At 37.9% G+C, this 19,532-nt stretch overlaps 1 protein-coding gene across 1 annotated transcript in view; it reads left to right on the top strand.

The window, feature by feature from the left end:
- MACROD2 (mono-ADP ribosylhydrolase 2) overlaps positions 1-19,532 on the top strand; it is a 1,602,185-nt gene that overhangs the window by 37,776 nt on the left and 1,544,877 nt on the right. The window contains exon 3 of the mRNA XM_040981268.1: positions 11,187-11,294. Coding sequence (XP_040837202.1) covers positions 11,187-11,294 — 108 coding nt within the window. The remainder of the gene's footprint in view (positions 1-11,186; positions 11,295-19,532) is intronic.

Raw genomic sequence — 19,532 nt, 5'->3', positions numbered from 1 at the left:
TTTCCACTGTTGCCACATGCATGCCGATAGGGAGCTGGATTGTAAATGGAGTGGCTGGGTCTTGAACGCTGGCCATGTGGGATGCTGGCATTGCAGGTGGTGATTCTACTTATTATTTTAATGTTTCTTTCACACACTGAGTGAAGGAACTCAAGTACAAAGAAATAGTTTCTGAGCTTAGTGTGTTAGTTCTACCACTGCTGCTTTGTATTTGGCTTGGAATGCACTCCCAAGCTGTGCCTAGCAGAAAGCTGTGAACTGCCCTCCCTCCTTCTGGCTAGTGAATGTAGATTCCTCAGTGATACGTGACCCACTTGCTCCATCTGTTGTGTTGAGATTGCTGCCTTCTTTCTAATTTCTGGTGACCTTTCCATTCTTCAACATGAGATCCTTGCTTCCTGAAAGCCTTTGGGTCTTCTGAGCACATTTGCTCACTTTTGTGCTCCAAGCTTCAGGTGAGACTTTCTCCCTTTTCCCTGCTCATTGATTATCACTGGCTTACCCGGAAGGAGATGTATTATCTGATCATAGAGAGAACTTTGTTGTTGATTTGATACAGTATGTGTGAAGTATTGTGCTTGATGGCACATAATAGCAAAAAGAAGCAATTATGTGTAGACTTCCTGCCAGCTAAAATTTGTTATATTTTTACTCTTTAGGGCACTGTGCTGGGTGCTTTAACATGTCTTCAGCAGTGGTGATCAATGGTTTTCACCATTATCTGAGATGGGTACTATCCCTGTTTTACTAGTAGAAACCCGAGGCCTGTAGAAATTTATTTTGAGATCAGTACCATAAGGCTAGTAACCCACAGAGCTGTGATTCAAATCTTGGCATAATTATTGCAGAATCTGTGTTGGTTGCCTCCTATCATTTACTGACTGTTGCAATAAGGGATAGTAAAGGAAAGTTTACAGCATTTTACAGAAAACAAAAAGATATTCCAAATAACTTTAAGCTGTAAAATGCAAAATGGGCAAGTCATTTTTATGGAAGGAAAAGAACACTGTACTGCCATTAATTCTGTCATCTTGTAATACAATATCTCAGGATTTGGATTTGTTTATATAGCTCCAATATCTGTTTCAAAGTTGAAACAAGTTTTTTTAAAATATATGTATACGGATATATATATGTGTGTGTGTGTGTGTGTGTGTGTGTGTGTATGAATATGTCTCACGTTTTTTACTTCATTGATTTTTATCAAATGGTAATAGAATGATCAGAACAAAAACTTTCAATGCCTAAGCCTCCATCTTCCCTGCCTCAATAGCTGCAACTTTCATAGAATTTCCTAGGATGAAAATCTCAGCACTAGGTGTTCCTTTCTTTTTGTCCTCTGGAACTTCAGAATAACTTTGGCAATGTTTGGAGACTTTGTGATCAAGAGCTAACATTTGAGTTTAATCTCCTCTGGAGCAGGGAGGAGTTCCAGGCACAGTAGCATCATTAAGTAATACAGGAAGGACACGAGTTCAGCCAAGAACTCCACATTCTGAAAAAAATGATAAAATATAGATACAAAATTCACTGCCAGGAAGCATATGATTAATGAGAAATACTTAAGGTAGAAATAACATGAAGTTTTAAGAAAGTAGAGACATCCAAACTTGGTTGCAAAGAATTGATAATGTTACTAGAAAAAGGTAAGGATTTACCATGAGAATATGGAGAGTGCCACAAATTAGAGAGTAGTACAGTTTAAACTGAAACTATCCAAGTTTTAACCAAAGTGGTGGAAAGTCTTAGATGGTGCTCTTTTGAATCCAATTAAGAAGTTTAAATTAATAGCCTTTTCTTGCATTCAGGCCAAAGATAAACTTTCGTTGGCTTGAAATATAATATTGCTGTTTTTTTTTTTAAGTTACAGTTGCATTTTAATGTTAAGAATCAGGAGATTTCATGGTTTCCTGCTCTCTTGGAAACTTTGAAGTTCAGGCTAGACCCTTTGGAATGTGCATCCCTTACTTCTGGCTTACAGCACAGGACATTTGTTAATGCTTACATCGGGCTGGCCGACACAGTTATGCCACTTGTCTTCCTGCTTCAGCATTTGGGTGTTAGATTTCCATAACAGAGCTTCAGAAGATTGACGGTTGTACATCCATAGTTTCTATGAAAAATCTAGCACAAATGCAAAAATAAGTAGCAGTTTAAAAGCCCTAAAGCCAACAGAAACTATATTTTCATTAAATCAAATTGTACCCCCCCCCAAATATTTGCATGCCAAGCAAAACTCCTGTCAAAACTAATGTTAGAATATAAGATGCAGAAAACTTTAGTGATTTGGCCAAGAAAATCCCCATAGAATAATAGTTCTCTGTTTTTATATTTTGTTTAGAGTTTTTCAATTATTGTTTTGGATTTTCCCTTGTGATTTGCTATGGCTAATGTTAGTTCAACAAATATAACTCAAGAAGAGAGGTATGGATTGTTTGGGCATTGGTGTGTATTATTGCCATGCAAGCCTGGGCCAGCATATTGGAGAAAAACATTTGTGGAGCCAGGATAGATGATCCTTTCTGAGACTTGATAGACCAATTGTCTTGATGACTGTTTCCCAAATGTGAAGGGAACTCTGCAGAACCAAATAGGTTTAGTCAACCCATAGCCAACTGTGGAACCACCTGGTTAAAGTCATAGGATTTTGTTTTAAGTCACCAAGTTTGAGAGCATTTGTGGTATAGTAGAAGCTAAAAGATATGGGGAGAAGAAGGAAGGAAGCTTTAAGGATCTAGCACAATGGGAGCTGTGGGGCATTGGGTTAAGCCACTACCTGCAGTGCTGGTATTCCTAATGGAAGTAGTCCTGGCTTCCTGGCTGGCTTCCAATTGAGCTCCCAGCTGGTGTTTCTGGGAAAAGTAGAAGATGGATTAAAAGCTTGGGTCCCTGCAGCCATGTAGGAGACCCAGAGAAAGTTGCTTGCTGCTGTCTTTGGTCTGGCTCAGCCCTGACTATTGTGGCCATTTGGAAAGTAAAGCTAATGGATGGTTCATTATTTTTCCCACTCTCTCTGTAACTCTGCCTTCCAAACAGATGAAAATAAATAAATAAGCAAACATTTTAAAAAGAAAGATTCAGCAGGAGTTAGCCTAGGAGGGAGGCTGTTCTAAAGATTTGAGTATAATACCTAAATAATTATAGATATGAGAGTGAATGGACACATTAGAGTAGGAAAGAGTATGTGTGGCATTATAATTGTTAACCAGGCATGATAGGAGACAGATGTGGAAATAAACAGATTGGCTGTTTTCAAGATATCATCTCATAAACACAACTTGCCTTCTAAAGGTGTTTCTAGTCTGCTTGTTATATATATCCTTAAAACTCCTTAATGAAGCCCAAATTATTTTTTGATTATATATTAATTTCATTTTCACATTAATTTTTATGTATGTATGCTTTGTGTTTTGGTTTTCATGTCATGGGGTGTTACCAATTATTCATTTTTAGAAGAGGGAATAGTAACTTGAATTTATATTTACATGGCTGGATTAAGGCTAAAATAATTTTTTAGGCATCCTTAGAATGTCGGAAGTTGCCTGGCATCAGGCCCTTTTGTTGTACTACCACTGGCACCCCTGGTGACTTCTCTGTATTAATGTATAGGAACTTCAGAAGAAAATGAAAATTTGGACTATTCTCAGATACTTCATGTGAAATCCTCAGCGTTTTAGTCTACAAGGATTCTCCAAGGATCTGTTGATTTTCCCGTAGGTATTTTTCAAGTGTCTTGCGATAACAGGGCAATTCCAGAGGAAAGTGATGGCAATTAAAAAACATGTTTTAAAATTCCAAACTAAAATGGGCCCGGCGCGATGGCGCAATGGTTAAAGTCCTCGCCTTGCACACCTGGGATCCCATATGGGTGCCGGTTCTAGTCCCGGCAGCCCTGCTCTCCATCCAGCTCCCTGCCTGTGGCCCTGGAAAAACAGTCGAGGACGGCCCAAAGCTTTGGGACCCTGCACCTGCGTGGGAGAATTGGAAGAGACTCCTGGCTTCGGATCGGCATAGCATCGGCCGTTGTGCTCACTTGGGGAGTGAATCATCGGACGGAAGATCTTTCTCTCTGTCTCTCCTCTCTGCATATCCGCCTTTCCAATAAAAATAAAATAAATCTTAAAAAAAAATTCCAAACTAAAAAACCAATTGTCTTTAGGAAAACTCTCAATGATCTCTACAGTTTCAAAAGTTTTGCTTTTGGAATAAGAATCATTAGACCTTTGAGACATATTTATCCTTTTGAATGTAAGCAGTTAAACTATAAACTTCCCTTATAATACTACTGCTGTACTCCACAGGTTTTGATACATTGTGTTCAGTTTCATTTATTTCAAGAAAGTTTTTATTTTTTTTAAATATCTGCAGTGACATATTGATGATTCAGTGGCATGCTGTTTATTTCCTAAGTGCCTATGAATGATCTGTTCTTGTTGATTTCTAGTTACGTATCTTAGAAGATACATGGTATGATTTCAGTCTTTCTGAATTTACTTGGAGTTGATTTGTGGGCTAGCATGTGAACTGTGACGAACAATGTTTCTTACGCCAACGAGAATAATGTGTATTCTGTAGCTGTTTGCTGAAATGTCAGGTTCATGATTGTCAAATCCATTTGCTTGATGTTTCAGATTGGTTGTATCCTTGTTGATAATCTGTCTGGATGATCTGTACATTGTTCAGAATGGAAAAGTACAGTAACCCACTATTGTGGTATGGAGACCATCCTTTTAGTTCTAAGAGTGTGGATAGCTGCTTTCCCAAGCTACCAGCATGGAGCTTGACAGAAAGTGGAGCAGCCAGGATAGGTACCGGTGCACACATGGGATCCCGGCTCATGCAAGGCGAGGACTTGAGCCACTAATCTATTGTGTGGGGCCTTTCACTTTATTTTTGTCTAATTGGGTTACTTCAAAAATCTTGTTCTTGGGGATAGGAATTCTTTCCTGCGCTTGCCCTGCTTTGCTCTTAAACCTCTCATGTTTTTATTTGGCATATTGAAGATTTCATTTCCAAAATTTTGATTTGGTTTTTTTTTTTAATGATTTCCAGCTCCTTACTAATATTTTCATTCATATCACTCATTGGTTTCTTCATTTCCTTGATCTGTCTGCCTGCATTCTCTTGTAATGCAGATTCAGTTTCCTAACAACCATTATTTTAAATTCTGTGTCTGGCATTTTGCCCTTTGATTCAGTTTCAGATTTGATTCAGTAGGATTATTGTGCTGTCTTGGAGATAGCTTGCTTCTTCATCTCTTTAGTTCCTGTGTTAACGTTTGCACATCTGGTGTAATTGCTCCTTCCTTATGGAGTAGGTCTTATCGTAGAAGAGGACCATGCTATTGTAATAATGTGGGGGAAGATAGTGGTTGGGGGAGAATGAGGAGGGAGGAAGGGAACATGGGGAGGAGAATCCCTATATCTATAAAACCTCATCATGGAAAACAACAATTTAAAATCCGTATCTCTGAAATGCAGGGTATCATGGGGCTTATTGCTTTGGCTTGCCCTGGCTTCTTTGAAAGATATCTACTAGGCTGAAATCTTTACTTTTTGACTGTTTCTAGGGGGCATCCAATCCCTTGAGTCACCCTCCACAACCCCTTTCTCCCCAGTTCTTTGTGAGGCTTCTTTGTCCTATTTTGAATCTACTTCTCTCCTAGCAGTGGAATCCCTTCTCTGGGATTCATGCTGATTATATTCTCCAACTCTGTCCACCTTCTTTCTTTGTTTTTTTCTTTTAGTCTACTTTCTTTCTTGTTGGCATGACTTCATTAAGGATACTTTAGAACAACTTGGGTTGCTTTGGGAAGCAGATTTCCCAAGCGTGCCCCTCCAGGACTTCTCCCTGTCCATTGATTTTTTTTTCCTTGATCCTCTTTCTTCTTTTTTCCACCTTTCTTTTTCTTTATTTTATTATTTTTATTTTTTTTAGTTCCACTGAATCTTTTGATAGGTCCACTTTGCCTCCTTCATCCCTCTGTCTAATCTGTTTCAGCCGCGCCACTCCCTGTAGCCGTTTGAGTTCCTAAGTCCTCTGTTCTCACTGAGGGCTGTAGGGTGGCTCAGGAACCCCCACATGAACTCCCCGTGGCTGAGACAGAAACAAGGCTAATTGAAAACAGGCTGGCTATTTTACCCGCGAAGCAGGGCTTTGGAGACATCCAACAGTTGTTTGATGTTGTTTCAGTGATTCTGTTTCCTAAAATATAGTCCACAGCCTATGTAAGATTACATGTCCAGGAAAAAAAAATTCTCAGAATTTTTCTCTATACAAGTGTTAACACAAAACATTAACTTTCATACTGAAAAGGCAAATCTAACTTGTATTCCAGAAATATTGATAAAAATATAGAATATTGTGTTTACTTGGCTTGTGACTATAATTTTCTAATAAAATCTGTCAGGTATCTATGTCTGTTTTCATGTACATGCAGATATAAGCTGTGTATATGTTACATTTTCTGCCTTTGTTGCTACCAACTTGTAAAATATGTAAAAGAGCTCTTTTCAAATTGGCTTGGATATAAATGAGCACTTACAGGATATAAATATTTTTCCAAATTCTCAGAAATGTAAAAATTAACCCAAATGATTTTTAGCACTTTGAGTACTCTTTAGAGCTTTTATGACTTTTCCAAGTAAAGTTAACATGATATTGTTGGTTTTATAGTAGGGGGTATTTCTTCTGTGTTATCACCGTTATAACACGAGCACACTTCATGCTTGTATTGTACTAACTTTAGTAGTCAAGTAAACTCATATAACATCTAATAGATGTAAAACATAAAAATTATGAATTCAGCCTAAGAAAAAAATGTATCAGATGCAATGAAAAGCAATTGTTTGATAGCCATTATTTGTTGAAAATAAGCACTGCAGTAAAACTGCTTCACTTTTTTGGATTTTTACTTTAATGGTATTTGCCTAACCATGAGTGTGACATAAAAATACTTAAAAGGGAAATAACTTGAGGTGATGGTTAGCTTTGTTTAATGTTTCATTATGCTTGCCTGGAAATAGCTTACAGGCACTATTAGTAACTTATAACTTTAGATCTATGCTAAATAGTCAATATTTATTAAACTTTAGATCATTTTAATGTGATATAAATTACTTAAACAATTATGCATATTTATTTGAATATAAGTTTAAATTAATATTTTGAATTCATATGGTATAAACAAGCCAAATATATTTGGGTTTAATGTTCTTTTGCTGTATTGAATAACTGTATTATAAAGGTATGAAAATGTGAAGCTGTGTATTCATGAAATTTGTGTGTCTTCTATAGAATGCTGGTATATGAGATATAATTCACAATTGTCTTCATTTTCCCTATAAAATAAAGGAAAACAATGATTAAAATTACATTGTCAGTGAAGCTATTAAAAGAAATCATCAGGTCAATTTTAATGAAATCAAATACCATTTTCTAGAAAGGAATCAAAATGGGAGGTGACGTAGAGAATTTCTTTTTTGCATAGGAAAGCTGTGATCAAACTGTTGTCCACTATTGTCACAAGATCTGCTTGGCAACATGGTCGACCTGAGAGTCTTGATTTGCCCAGATATTTGCTGTCAAAGCTTGATTGGTTGAGCTGTCCAATTTGTTCTGCTCTCTATTCTCTGCTGTGGTACTAGATGACCTCTATAGGCCTCAACGAACTGACTGTCGTGTTCTCCATGAGCATCTGTGCATGTCATCCACTGCACAGGCCTCAGCAGCTGTGGGAACCCAGTTCTGACACATGAACTGCACAATCCTGATTTTCACTGTGGTTGGAGTTCTGATTCCAATGATCCAGTTGAAGAGGTCGCCAAAGAACCCTCACCAGAGGTGACCCCAGACCTGACTCCTGTGTGTGCCAGCCATTGCAGGCTCCAATTCAGTCCATCACCCACATCAGCCTACAGCTACACTCTGGTGGCCGTAGTCACCTGGTCAATTCTGTCCCCAGCCTCATCTCATATGCAAACTAATGGATGCTGTGGCACAGCCTATTCCTGCCCACCACACACTTGATCCTTATATACACTAGCAGGAACTGTAACCCAATCGGAGAGACCCCTAATAATCCCCATTAGGCTTGCCCCCAGCCCTGGTCACTGTGCATGCAGGTGTGTGCAGCAGAGTGGTCCAGTCTGTTCCATATCCCATTTGGCCCTAATACATTGGGTGTTGTAGCCTAGATCAATCCAGCCAACCCCACTATCCAGCACACACTCATGCTGGGGGGTACTAGTTCCTGTCCAGCCAGCCCCATCCCCATTCTTGCTTCTTGTGCTCACCAGTGGGACCTGCAACCCATTAGAGGGATGCCCACAATTTCTCTAGTATGCCCATCCCCAGTGCAGTATCTTGCACTTTCCAGATGGTTCTGTGGTTTAGCTTGACAGGACTTGGTCTCAGCACCTGCTAGCTGATGCTATAGCAAAGCTCAATCATCCTGCATTTATTCTGGTTCATGCATGCACCAGTGATTATGGTCACTTAGCTCAGTGTGGTCGACCCCCCAGTCCCAGCTCTCAGCAAACCTAGAAAAAGCTTCTGGCTCCTGGCTTCAAATTGGCTCATCTCCCACAGGTGTGAACACTTCAGGAGTGAACCAGCAGATGGAAGATCTTTCTATTTCTCCTTCTTTTTGTAAATCTGCCTTGCCAGTAAAAATAAATAAATCTTTTAAGCTACCTGGTCTCACCGCCCTCATTTATCTGCAAATATAGTGGTAGGGTATTGGAAGTTCCCTAGAAGTCACCCCTCACCTGTCACATTCTCTGTCAGTAGTCCTCCCTCCCATATATCTGCAGACCTGCTTTTCTGAGTGATCCACAGCCCTCCATGCCTCTAGTGCACAGATCCCCAAGCCCAGTACTCTGGTGATGTGTCATGCCAGCCTGGGGCCCTGCCTGCCTACACTGGCATGCTCATGTGTGAGTTCCAGACCATTGGCTGGTGTACAGGTATAGTTAATACAAAGTTGGCATTAACCAGGCTCAGGATGCCCACCAGCTATTGGCTGCTTTTGTCTTAGCAGTAACACTTGCCTAGGTACAATGCAACCTAGGCAGTTGCCTACAGCTGGGGTGTTACTATTTTTTGATATTGACCATCCTGACAGGAGTGAAATAATATTACAGAAATTGTACTTTCTACTTTCATTTGTGATATACTTGGCAATTTAATATGAAATACAGTTCTCAAAGACATCTCTAATGCAGAAACTTTTGTAATTTCTGGGTTCACAACAGTCCAGCTATTCAGAAATTCCTGATAAGCCACAAAATTTTTGTGGAAGAATTTAAATTTTTTTTTAAATTTTAGTTTTATTTCTGTTCATCTTCAGCTAAGGATCATGGCTTTCTAATTTGGCTAAAGCAATGAGAATGGTTAGGCTGATTGGAGCCCAGTGGAACTCACGGTCTTGCTCAGCTTAAAGTCTTTGTCATGGGATTAAATGTTGACAGTTTAGAAAGAGCACAGACTGTAAACATTATTGTTGATACTGAATGATGACAAACATGTTTATACTTCATTCAAGATCATACATACTAAAATATAGTTATTATAGTTCATGTCTAATGAATGTAGATACTAAAATCGTTATTAGGTGTATGGCAGGCAGTGGGATCATGGGTGGAGGAGCTGAGCCGTTAATCCAGAAAGTCAGCTATAACACATGGGTTACAGGTGTTGCAAACACTGATTTAGCAGTCTGGACTGCAATACCTGTTCCAGTGGTTTTTGTTTTGTTTTTGATAGGGCAAACATTATTAATGGAGCAGATATTGTTCTAACTGTAGTGGGATTCATGTTAACTGTGAGGGAGACAGTATTTTACAGACTGAGGCATGGCCATGAAGAGTACAGCTGTTGATGGGCAGAATAAGGTTTGAACAGAGGCAGAAGAATGGCTACTTTTGTAGCCACAGGTTATTTTCTTAGTCTAGGCTCATTTCTTCATGTAGTTATTGAGGCTGGAGGACAATTTAGGTGCCTCATAGCATATTACCTGTAATGACACAGGTACTATGAAACTTCATGCTCATTGGAGAGTTTCTTGAATGAATAGCATTGTCTTTCTCCACAAGAGGCTTGCATCAATTATAAACACCTTATGAGGTTTAATCTTTTAAATCAACACCCATAGAAATATTTTAAAAAGCTTTTTATGGGCCCAGAATGGTAGCCTAGTGGCTAAAGTCGTTGCCTTGAGCACACTGGGATCCCATATGGGCGCTGGTTCTAATCCCGTCAGTCCTACTTTCCATCCTGCTCCCTGCTTGTGGCCTGGGAAAGCAGTAAAGGACAGCCCAGAGCCTTGGGACCCTGTACCTGCATGGGAGACCTGGAAGAAGCTCCTAGCTCCTAGCTTTGGATCAGCTCAGCTCCAGCCATTGTAGCCACTTGGGGAGTGAATTTTTGTATGGAAAATCTTTCTCTCTGTTTCTCTTCCTCTCTATATCTGACTTTCCAATAAAAGAACTTTTTATGCATTGCACTTTAGTATATCTTAAAGCATGATTATACAGCTTTGTTTATGTTTAACTGCCTTTTGATATTACAACTTGTTAAGAATAATTGAAAATTTAAATTTATACTATTGCCGTAAAACACTTAACATATGTAGTATTTTAATATGCTTATTTTGGTTTATTTTCAACATAATAACTTTCTGGCTGTTGTGTGAAGTGGAGTTATTTCTATTTTCTAATCTAGCAGCCTCTGAGAATTTGACAAGAAAGTTTCATAAATTCAGATATTCTTGGTATATTCCATCCTGAGAGATAAGAGTAGCAAAAATGCTGAATTTTAATATTTTTGTGCTCAATTAAATATTTTCTTCAAGGATGCTTTTTAGGGAACAAATAAAATATGCATAAGTTTCAGCCATGTGAGAATTTATTTTATCTTTATGCTGCATCTTTGTTATCTCCTTATGACTGCAGTAGTATATAATTGGGTTTCAGAATGAATATTTTTTTTTAGTTGGAATAGTGAGTGCATTTGGATTAAAAAATGCAAAGTTATTAGAAGCTAAACCATAACACTGGTCCTTGCATACTTATTTTGTTTGTCTGATGTGAGAATATCGCCCACATTGATTTTGTGGTCCTAGATTACTAAGTTGCTTTGAAGAAAGTAGGAACGCTCCTATTAATGTGGGTCACTTTTTATTACAGAAGAGAATACTCAGGAAGCATCACAAGTGAAGGTGAATTTGAGTGAAAAAGTGTCTCTCTACAGAGGTGACATCACGTTGCTGGAGATAGATGCTATTGTCAATGCGGGTAAGTGATTGATTTTTCTATGCTTTGATTGTTACATGAGTATTTATTAATTTAAATATTTTTTCATGAATAACATTGTAAATAATTCAAGCAAAAGTTGCTCCTGGTCTAGAAATGTGTTACGTATTTGCCTTCTTGATTGAAAGCATTGAGGATTTCTTTGACACATTCTTGCAATTCATATGCTGTCAACACTGCCCTCTAGTGGGAAATGTGAAAGTTGTTGCACTGAGTTTTTGTAATGAAACTTACTAGCTAATGTTATGCTGGAGTTAATAATTGGCTAACATAACCGCAGGTCCTTCAAGTTCTGAATTTCTTTCGAATGCTGTAAAGAGATGAGTGAACTATACCAGATAAAAGTAAAATATAAAGAAATTGTGTCTGTGATTTCAAAATTTCAATTGTTTATTTTCAGAGTTTCATTTTTCATTATGTAATACTTCATTTTAGCAGATGTGCTTTAAATAATTATCCAGTTTTCCCAGTTTTACTTTGAGAAAGTATAACGGCATGCTATTTAAGGGAGTCTTTATTCAGATATCTTGTTAGTGAAATAAAAGGAAGTTGTCGTAAGCAGAAAATATATCATTAACTATCCTTTTTGTATTCTGTCTTGCTTTTCCCTGTGTATGTGTGTGTGAGTGTGTGACTCTTCATAGCTGCCACATAATGTACCTGTGTGTGATAATAGTAAGGTAGTCATTTGCTTCACTTCCAAGTGTCAGTTGGCAGCTTCAGTCCATGGTGCTGCCTGTGCCTTGTACCATGGCCGTGTTCTGTAGCTCATGAGGACAGCTTTCCCGAGTTCCTGGTAGATAGAAATGGATGCCAAATGAGCAGCGTAATGTCTCTCGTGCACAGCTTGCTGGTATACAGTGTGTTTGCCTGGTGTGGAAGGAGAGGAACAGCTGTTAACCTTTAGGTGAGCAAGGCACCACGACAGGAAGCTCCCGCGCTGCCTCTGATGACAGGGCAGGAGGCACGCCAGCTGGCCCACGTGCCAAAGAGGCTTGGTCGTCACTTTCTGCCACATTCCCTTCCGTCAGCATTCCTTCTGCATAACCACAGTGCTCTGCTGGGCTCTTAGGTCTGTGTAGCTGTGAAAGAAATGATTTGATACTTCCGACTTCTTCCTAGTAACAAGTGTCTTTCGAACACTCTTAAGTTTAGAAATACTGACCTAGGTCTTATATGTGTGTATAGCACATAAATACACATATTTTTTTCTTGATATTAACTTGATTGAGTGGCATATATTTTACACATCCATTCTTTATTGGATGTATGGTTTGAAAATAACCTCCCATTTTGTGAATTGTCTCTTCATTTTGGTTCTTTAGACTTACAGATTTTGTTTGATAGCATCGCATTGATCTGTTTTTCATGGAAGTAAAGCGTATGAGGATCGTTCAAGGGGAGTAGGAAGGGAGGGAATAGGGAGTTTTGATCAAAGGACAAAAAGATTTGGATATTCAGGTGGAATATGTGTTTAAATATACTGCACAGCGGGACTGTAGTCAGTGATAATGCATTTTGTGTGTTTCAAAATAACTGGGAGTAAATTTTAAATAGCTCACCATAAAAATGATAGGTAAGCAAGGTGACAGTTATAGCAAACAATTTTATTTAATCAGACTGCATTCTATGCATGTATCGAAACATCACTATATTCCATAAATAAATACAATTATGATTTCAATCAAAGTCATGTAAGTGATATGATTAATTAAAATGAATGCCATGTAAATGGGATAATGGTATATGTTACCTTTTTAGATTGATTATTTTCATTTAACATGATGCTCTCGAGTTCCATTCGGATTGTTACATGTATCGATGGTAGTTCTTTCCCGTCTTCTTTGCTGAGTGTCAGTCCACTGTACAGATGTATCAGAATTTGTTCAACCATTCACTTGTTGGAGTATATTAGCTTTAGTATTTACCTATTCCCAGTAAAACTGCTGGGGGCATTCCTTAATGTATCGATTTCCACATGTCCTTACGTTGTCATTTCTCTGAGATCAGCACCTTGGATTGCTGAGTCATGGTAAGTGCGTGTCGACAAATCACCAAGCCACTTTCCATGGTGGCTCTTTCCAACCAATTATGTATAAAAGATCCAATTTTTTTAATAGCCTTGGCAGCATTTATTATCACATGTACATTTTTGTTTTAGCGGTTTTAGTACTTACACATTGGTATCTTGGTAGCTAAGAACTAATGACTTTGAATATCTTTACATATATTTAGTGGCTTCTATCTCTTCTTTAGCGAAGTGCCTGCCCATGTCTCCTACCAGAAGGAATATGTTTCAAGGCTGTTTTAAAATTCTTATCAAATGTAGGAATTGTAGTTTTGTGGTTCTGCCATGAATCATATATATATATGATTTGTGTGTGTATCTGTATTTGAGTGCAAGCAGTATCCTTATTTGTAGCCCAAATCTGGTGTTTTTTTGTTTTGCAGTAATTTGTTATGCTTGGGCCTGTGTAAAGGAAACTATCCCTTTTGATGAGAAACAAAGAGAGTTATTTTTCGGTATCGTTATTTAGTTTACCTTTTTATTTATAGAAGAACTGTTTGGAATAAAGATAAAATAAGTATTTTATTTTGACATGCTATCAGTGCAAAGGAAGCAACTTTTCTTACTACTCATTTTAATTGTTATAACTTTGGAGAAGATTATGATATGACATTTTCCTAGGCCTCTTTTGATTTTGAATTGCAATCTGATCTGCTTTGTTTAAACTTTATGACACATTACGTGTCTGTTATGTACACACTTAAACTTCGGAGTTAGAGGTGTATTTTCTGCACTGGAATTATGGGCAGAATAAGTTGGAATTATGTTTAAGTGAATGTTTAAGTATAGGAGTGTTGACTAGGTTAGTGCATCCCTCCCAATAAACAGCTTGCCAGTGTGCAGTCATTAGAGTTGCCGTGAACTTGGAGCTTAATGAACAGGTGGGGAAAGAGAATGCATCCCAATCCTAAATAGATCTGACAGCTTATCAGGCAATTTCACTGATCGCTAATCCATTTTGCTTGGCAACTTAATTTATCACACAGTTAGGATTTCCATCCCTTGAGTTTCCAGGTGGAAATTAATTCAGAAACATGTCCAGTGCCTCTGGGCAGAGGAGACTAACTTAAGTTTGTGAGGACATTTAGAAGAGACTTATTTAGATGTGTAAACCAGGTTTTTCTCATAGCAGGGTTTTTCTTGTCTGCTGTCCTTCTGAAGCGATTGGTCCATGCTAGACTTGATGGTATGATGACTCTGAACTAAAATTTGTTTTGTTAGTGGAAATAAATTTCTGAATTAAAATTACAACTGCTAAAATATGATAGTCTTGTGAACATAATTCTGTCTTTACATTCAGAAAAATTGCTCGTCTTATAATAACACATTCATATTAAGAAATAATGAACAGAAGTGGTGAGTTCTTTAAAGCTTACAACTTTACATTTTCTGAGTGCTTATAAATTCTTTTGTTAGGATGATGTATAGCTAATTATTTTACCTGAAAATATATGTTAAAACTGTTCTTTTTTGAAATTTTATTTATATATTTTGAAAGTGAGAGTTATAGAGATGGGGGAAGGGAAGGGAGGACAGAGGGATAGAGGGGGAGAGAGAGAGAGAGAGAGAGAGAGAGAGATCTTCCATTTACTGGTTCACTCTCCAGATGGCTGCAACAACTTTCACTCGGCCAGGCCAAAGTGAACAACCAGAAACTTCATCTAGGTTTCCTGCGTTAGTGTCAGGGGTCCAAACATTTGAACCATCTTCAGCTGCTTTTCTCAGTTGCTTGCCTCCAGGCTATTCACAGAGAGCTGAATCGAAAGTGGAGCAGCTGGGACATGAACCGGCACCCATACGGATTCCTGTGTCACAGGTGGCTGTGGTTTAAAATAACTTTAAAACCAGAAACACGTTTTCTTCACTGTTTTCAAAGTGGTGACTTATACTGCATAGAAAGTTAAATTGAACATTGATTCTTGAAATGCAGATGTGTCCTTTTAAAAAAGTGGTAGAACCAAAGAGTACAATAATGAATGAAAGAGAGATGGATTGTCCACAGCCTGGAGATAGGAGCTTCCCCATCTGCCTGTCCTCTTGTCTGGACATCAGGAGATATGAGAGGGTGACGAAGATGGAGTGTTAGAAGAGATTAGAATGGCATGAACTGTTATATTTTATTAGAAAATTGAGGAAGGCTGGTAACAAGTCGTTTCTAAGAAGGAATTTGAGAAATGAGCAATGGAGTGCAGTAGCAATAAGATCTATGATTTAACTCCAGAAAGGTACATCAGGGAATTTTAAAAATAATTTCTCAAGCCTTAGAAGTATCTTCCATAAGAATTTAAGTCAGTAGAAAATAATTGAGATGACGGACAACCACAAACTGGCTTAACGCTGCCATTGATTGGATCTGTCCGGCAAATTGTGCCTATCACTGTTATGATGAGGCTTATTAAAGTACTGCCTTCATAATGCAGAGGAGCTCAGCTTGTGAGTCATCCTGGCATTCCTCCCATGCCCTGTGAGCATGTGGCATTTTTTCTTGGGATGTATTCCAGATCTGCAATGTTGTCATTTCAGAAAGAGAATTTTTTTTAAAGAAAGAAGAGATGTATTTGTTTAAGCATTCATTTGAAAGGTACAATTGAGAAAGAGCAAGAGTGAGAAAGACAAGTTTCTTCTGTGTTCTAGTTCATTTGCCAAATGGCTCTAGTGGGGTGCATCAGTTTAAAGTGAGGTGCCAGGCACTCCATCCTGGTCTCCCACATGGGTGGTAGGGTTTGCTGCCTGCCAAGGTGCGTGAGCAGGAATGCCGGGGCTTGGACTGCGCCTCTGGTTTGGAGAGCTGCCATCCTCAGTCATGACTTACTCTTCTTTGCTACAGTGCTGGCCCCTCATTTTTGCTTTTCAAGGGGACTCATCGCTATGTCCAGTATTAGCCTTTGAGAATCAAGCTAAGAGGAAAGCGCATCTGCAGGATGATATTTTAAAAATATTAATTTGAAAGGCAGAGTGATGGGGAGAAACAATGCTCATGTATTCACTGATTCACCCCCACCCCCAAACGGCTGCAGGAGTATGACCAGCCTGTACTGAAACCCAGAGCTTGAAACTCTGCATGGCTGTTCCACGTGGATGGCAGTGTCCAAGCACTTAGACCATGCTCCTCTGGCTGCGCAGGTGCGTTAACAAGGAGCTGCGTCAGAGGAGGTGCAGCTGGAACTCCACTCAGGGTTCTGAGGTAGGACGCGGGCTTTGTAGGTGGGAGGCTTAACTTGCTGCATCGCAATGCCATCCCACCACCCTTCAACTTTTTGAGAAATATTTACTTATTTGAAACGAAGGAAGGGAGAGAAGGGAAGAGGGAAGGAAAGAGAAAGGAAGGGAGAGACACAGGGAGAGATGGATTGGTTGAAGGAAAGCTCCCTGGAACCGTGCAGTTAGCCCTTCATTTCACCATAGATCTTGGCAAGACTAAGCTTTGTAGAATAGATCTCCAGACTTTTCATTTTCACTCTATTCATCTTCTCTGGATGACCTAGGTGTTTAGCCCTAATGCCTGTTATTGTCAGAGGTATGAAGGCATGAGTATTCAGTTTTCTTCTGAAAAGCACGGAATTCGAAAGAATGCTTAGAACTCGCTATTTGATGACTGCCATTTTGTCATTCATCAAAAGTATTGAACATTGTGGATGATTCAGGTATTTTTTTTAGCACCTGTGGATTGATATCAAAAGCATTCTAAATAAGGGATTTCTCATTATAAATGCACTTGGTCTTTAAACTTACAAATATTAAGGGCTATTCTAGGCCTTCTTAGTTTTTGTCTTTTCTGTTTGACAAATATATGACAGACAGCCTATCTAAGAAAAATTTGAACAATAGAAGTGAATATATATACATACATATATGTTTATGAATAAGCACATGCGCATACACACATATATAAATTTATAAATTTTTATTATTTTACCTAGCAAGAAAGCTTAGATTTTATATAGGAAGAGGTAGTAATTATAAACAATTTAAGACAATATTTTAATTTTTAATGGTGTTTGTATTCTATAATATGTTTAAATATGGTATTATTTCTGTTAGCTCTTAATTTAAACATTGAGGTAGCATCAAAATAGCTCTAACTATGACCCTGTTGGGATACAAAGTTGTATATGGGATCAGGAGATTAAAAGGTGATTCTGCAGGACAATGTTTTATAATCAGATTACTTGACATAATAAATTTAAAAGAGACATTTTTATGTCTTTTAGTAAAAAATGTTGTTTATATGAAAACATTTTTGTTGTTAAATTATTTTATTAACTATGTCTTACAATTATGCTTTTGTCTTGAAGATTTGTAGTTTATTGTACTGCTCCGGTTACTGCCTACTTCAAAGTTGGCTCTCCTTTTATGCACATGAATTAATACTTTTTTCTTATTTTTTCATATTGTGTTTGGGGACTATCAATATAGGTCATTTTGGGATAGTTGAATCTTCTGTCATTGGGTGAAGGTCCTTTTTAAAAGATTTCTTTGTTTTTGTTTTGTTTTTGCTCTCTTTGTCAGAAAGCAATTTATTTATAACCTGAGTCCTATTTTAACTGAATACAGTCTAAACATAATAGTATTTTCAAATGATTGATGCAATTAAGTAATGCTAACAATCAATATGTAAAACTCCTCTTTTGCCCCATTATTTCACAGAGGACTGGTAGTCATCATTTAGGTGTGTACCTTCCTCTGACTATTTCTACATGTCCCGGCTGTTTCTCTGCTGCTGTATTGGGCACAGTCAGTGCCCTACTCAGTCCCCCCTTGATTGAAGAGACATCAGCACTGCTGTCATTGACATATCTGTCCATAGGAAAGCTTTTGAAGTTAACAGTCTACCTGTGAACTCTCCCAAAACTCTTTCAGTTTTGCATATTTGTAGTCTCTTGCTGAAGAAGATAGCACGTTTCTCCTCTCTAGATACCAAACACCAGATTAACTGAAGAAACCTTAAACAGTAGTGGATTATTATTATTATTCATATTTAGAAGTAAATCTAAAATTTGAAGGAAGTCATGAGGAAATAAAAATATATCTGGGATTACTACTAATTCCTCTCGGACTTACTGGTTTACTAGAGATAAAAGCTTAGTTAACTAGCTGCCTGTAGATGCTCATTTTTGCCTAGTGAAGTATCCCCGCCACGCACCACACTGCACGACCTGAGCTGTGGCCATCTGTTCCTTGTTCTCTTATATACATTTATTCTTTGAAAATAACAAGAGTTATGTGGTAATGCCAGTGGGCTTTTTATTTTTTCCTTTTTCTCTTGAATCATGTTTTTTTTTTTTCTGCAAAAATTAAAATGGTAGTCCTCAAGATGACCTGTTTATATTGTTTTGTATCAACTGAATATAAAATGCATTTGACTTCTGTTGCATAAAATTTTACAGGAAATGGGACTAAGATTTAATGTTTTGTTTATGTTTCCTGAAACTAGTATCAAGCTATTCTTCATTTCATTGTGTTGGACATTCAGTTGAGTTAAAACTTTCTTAATTTATTCATGGCTTAGGCTGCCTTTAGAAGGAATATATTGTGTAGACTACCTCTTGAGCAATTACTTCTCCATTAAGATCTACTGTCTACCAGGGACTTAATGGGCTAATGTGCTATTCTGTTACCTCCTGTGTCCTAGATTTGAGCAGTAGCTAAATTAACTAATTAGAACATTGTTCATCTTATTCTTGTTCTTCATAGCATGTTGAAAATTTCACAGTATACCTTGGTATGATTGTTGGGAACTTTTTACTTGCTTTTCAGAACTGGAAAGTCATGCATGTATGGGTAATAAATTTAATATAATCAAGTATATTGGTTTAAACTTTCATACCCACTAGAAAAGCTATAATAAAGAAAAATTGGAGTAGAATGGTAAGTTTGGAGATGTAGAAAAATCGAAACACTCTCATATTATTGTAGGAATGTAAAATGGTACAGCCACTATTGAAAACATCTTGGAAGTTCCTCAAAATGTTAAACATGTAGTGAGCCATATAATGACCCAGAAATTTCACTCCTGCATGAACAAGGGGACCATAAAATGTTCTTAGAATACTGAATTTTAAAAAGTAATTTATTTTGGAACTTTAGAAAATCAGTCAGAGTTTTACCATAACGTGGTTTTCCTGAACTACTGGAAGTCTTCGTTGTATGTC

This window comes from Ochotona curzoniae, unplaced genomic scaffold, assembly GCF_017591425.1.
Source record: "Ochotona curzoniae isolate NIBS_2020 unplaced genomic scaffold, NIBS_Ocur_1.0 contig_3520, whole genome shotgun sequence".
NCBI classification, from domain to species: Eukaryota; Metazoa; Chordata; class Mammalia; order Lagomorpha; family Ochotonidae; genus Ochotona; species Ochotona curzoniae.
This window is presented reverse-complemented; position numbering and strand designations above follow the sequence as displayed.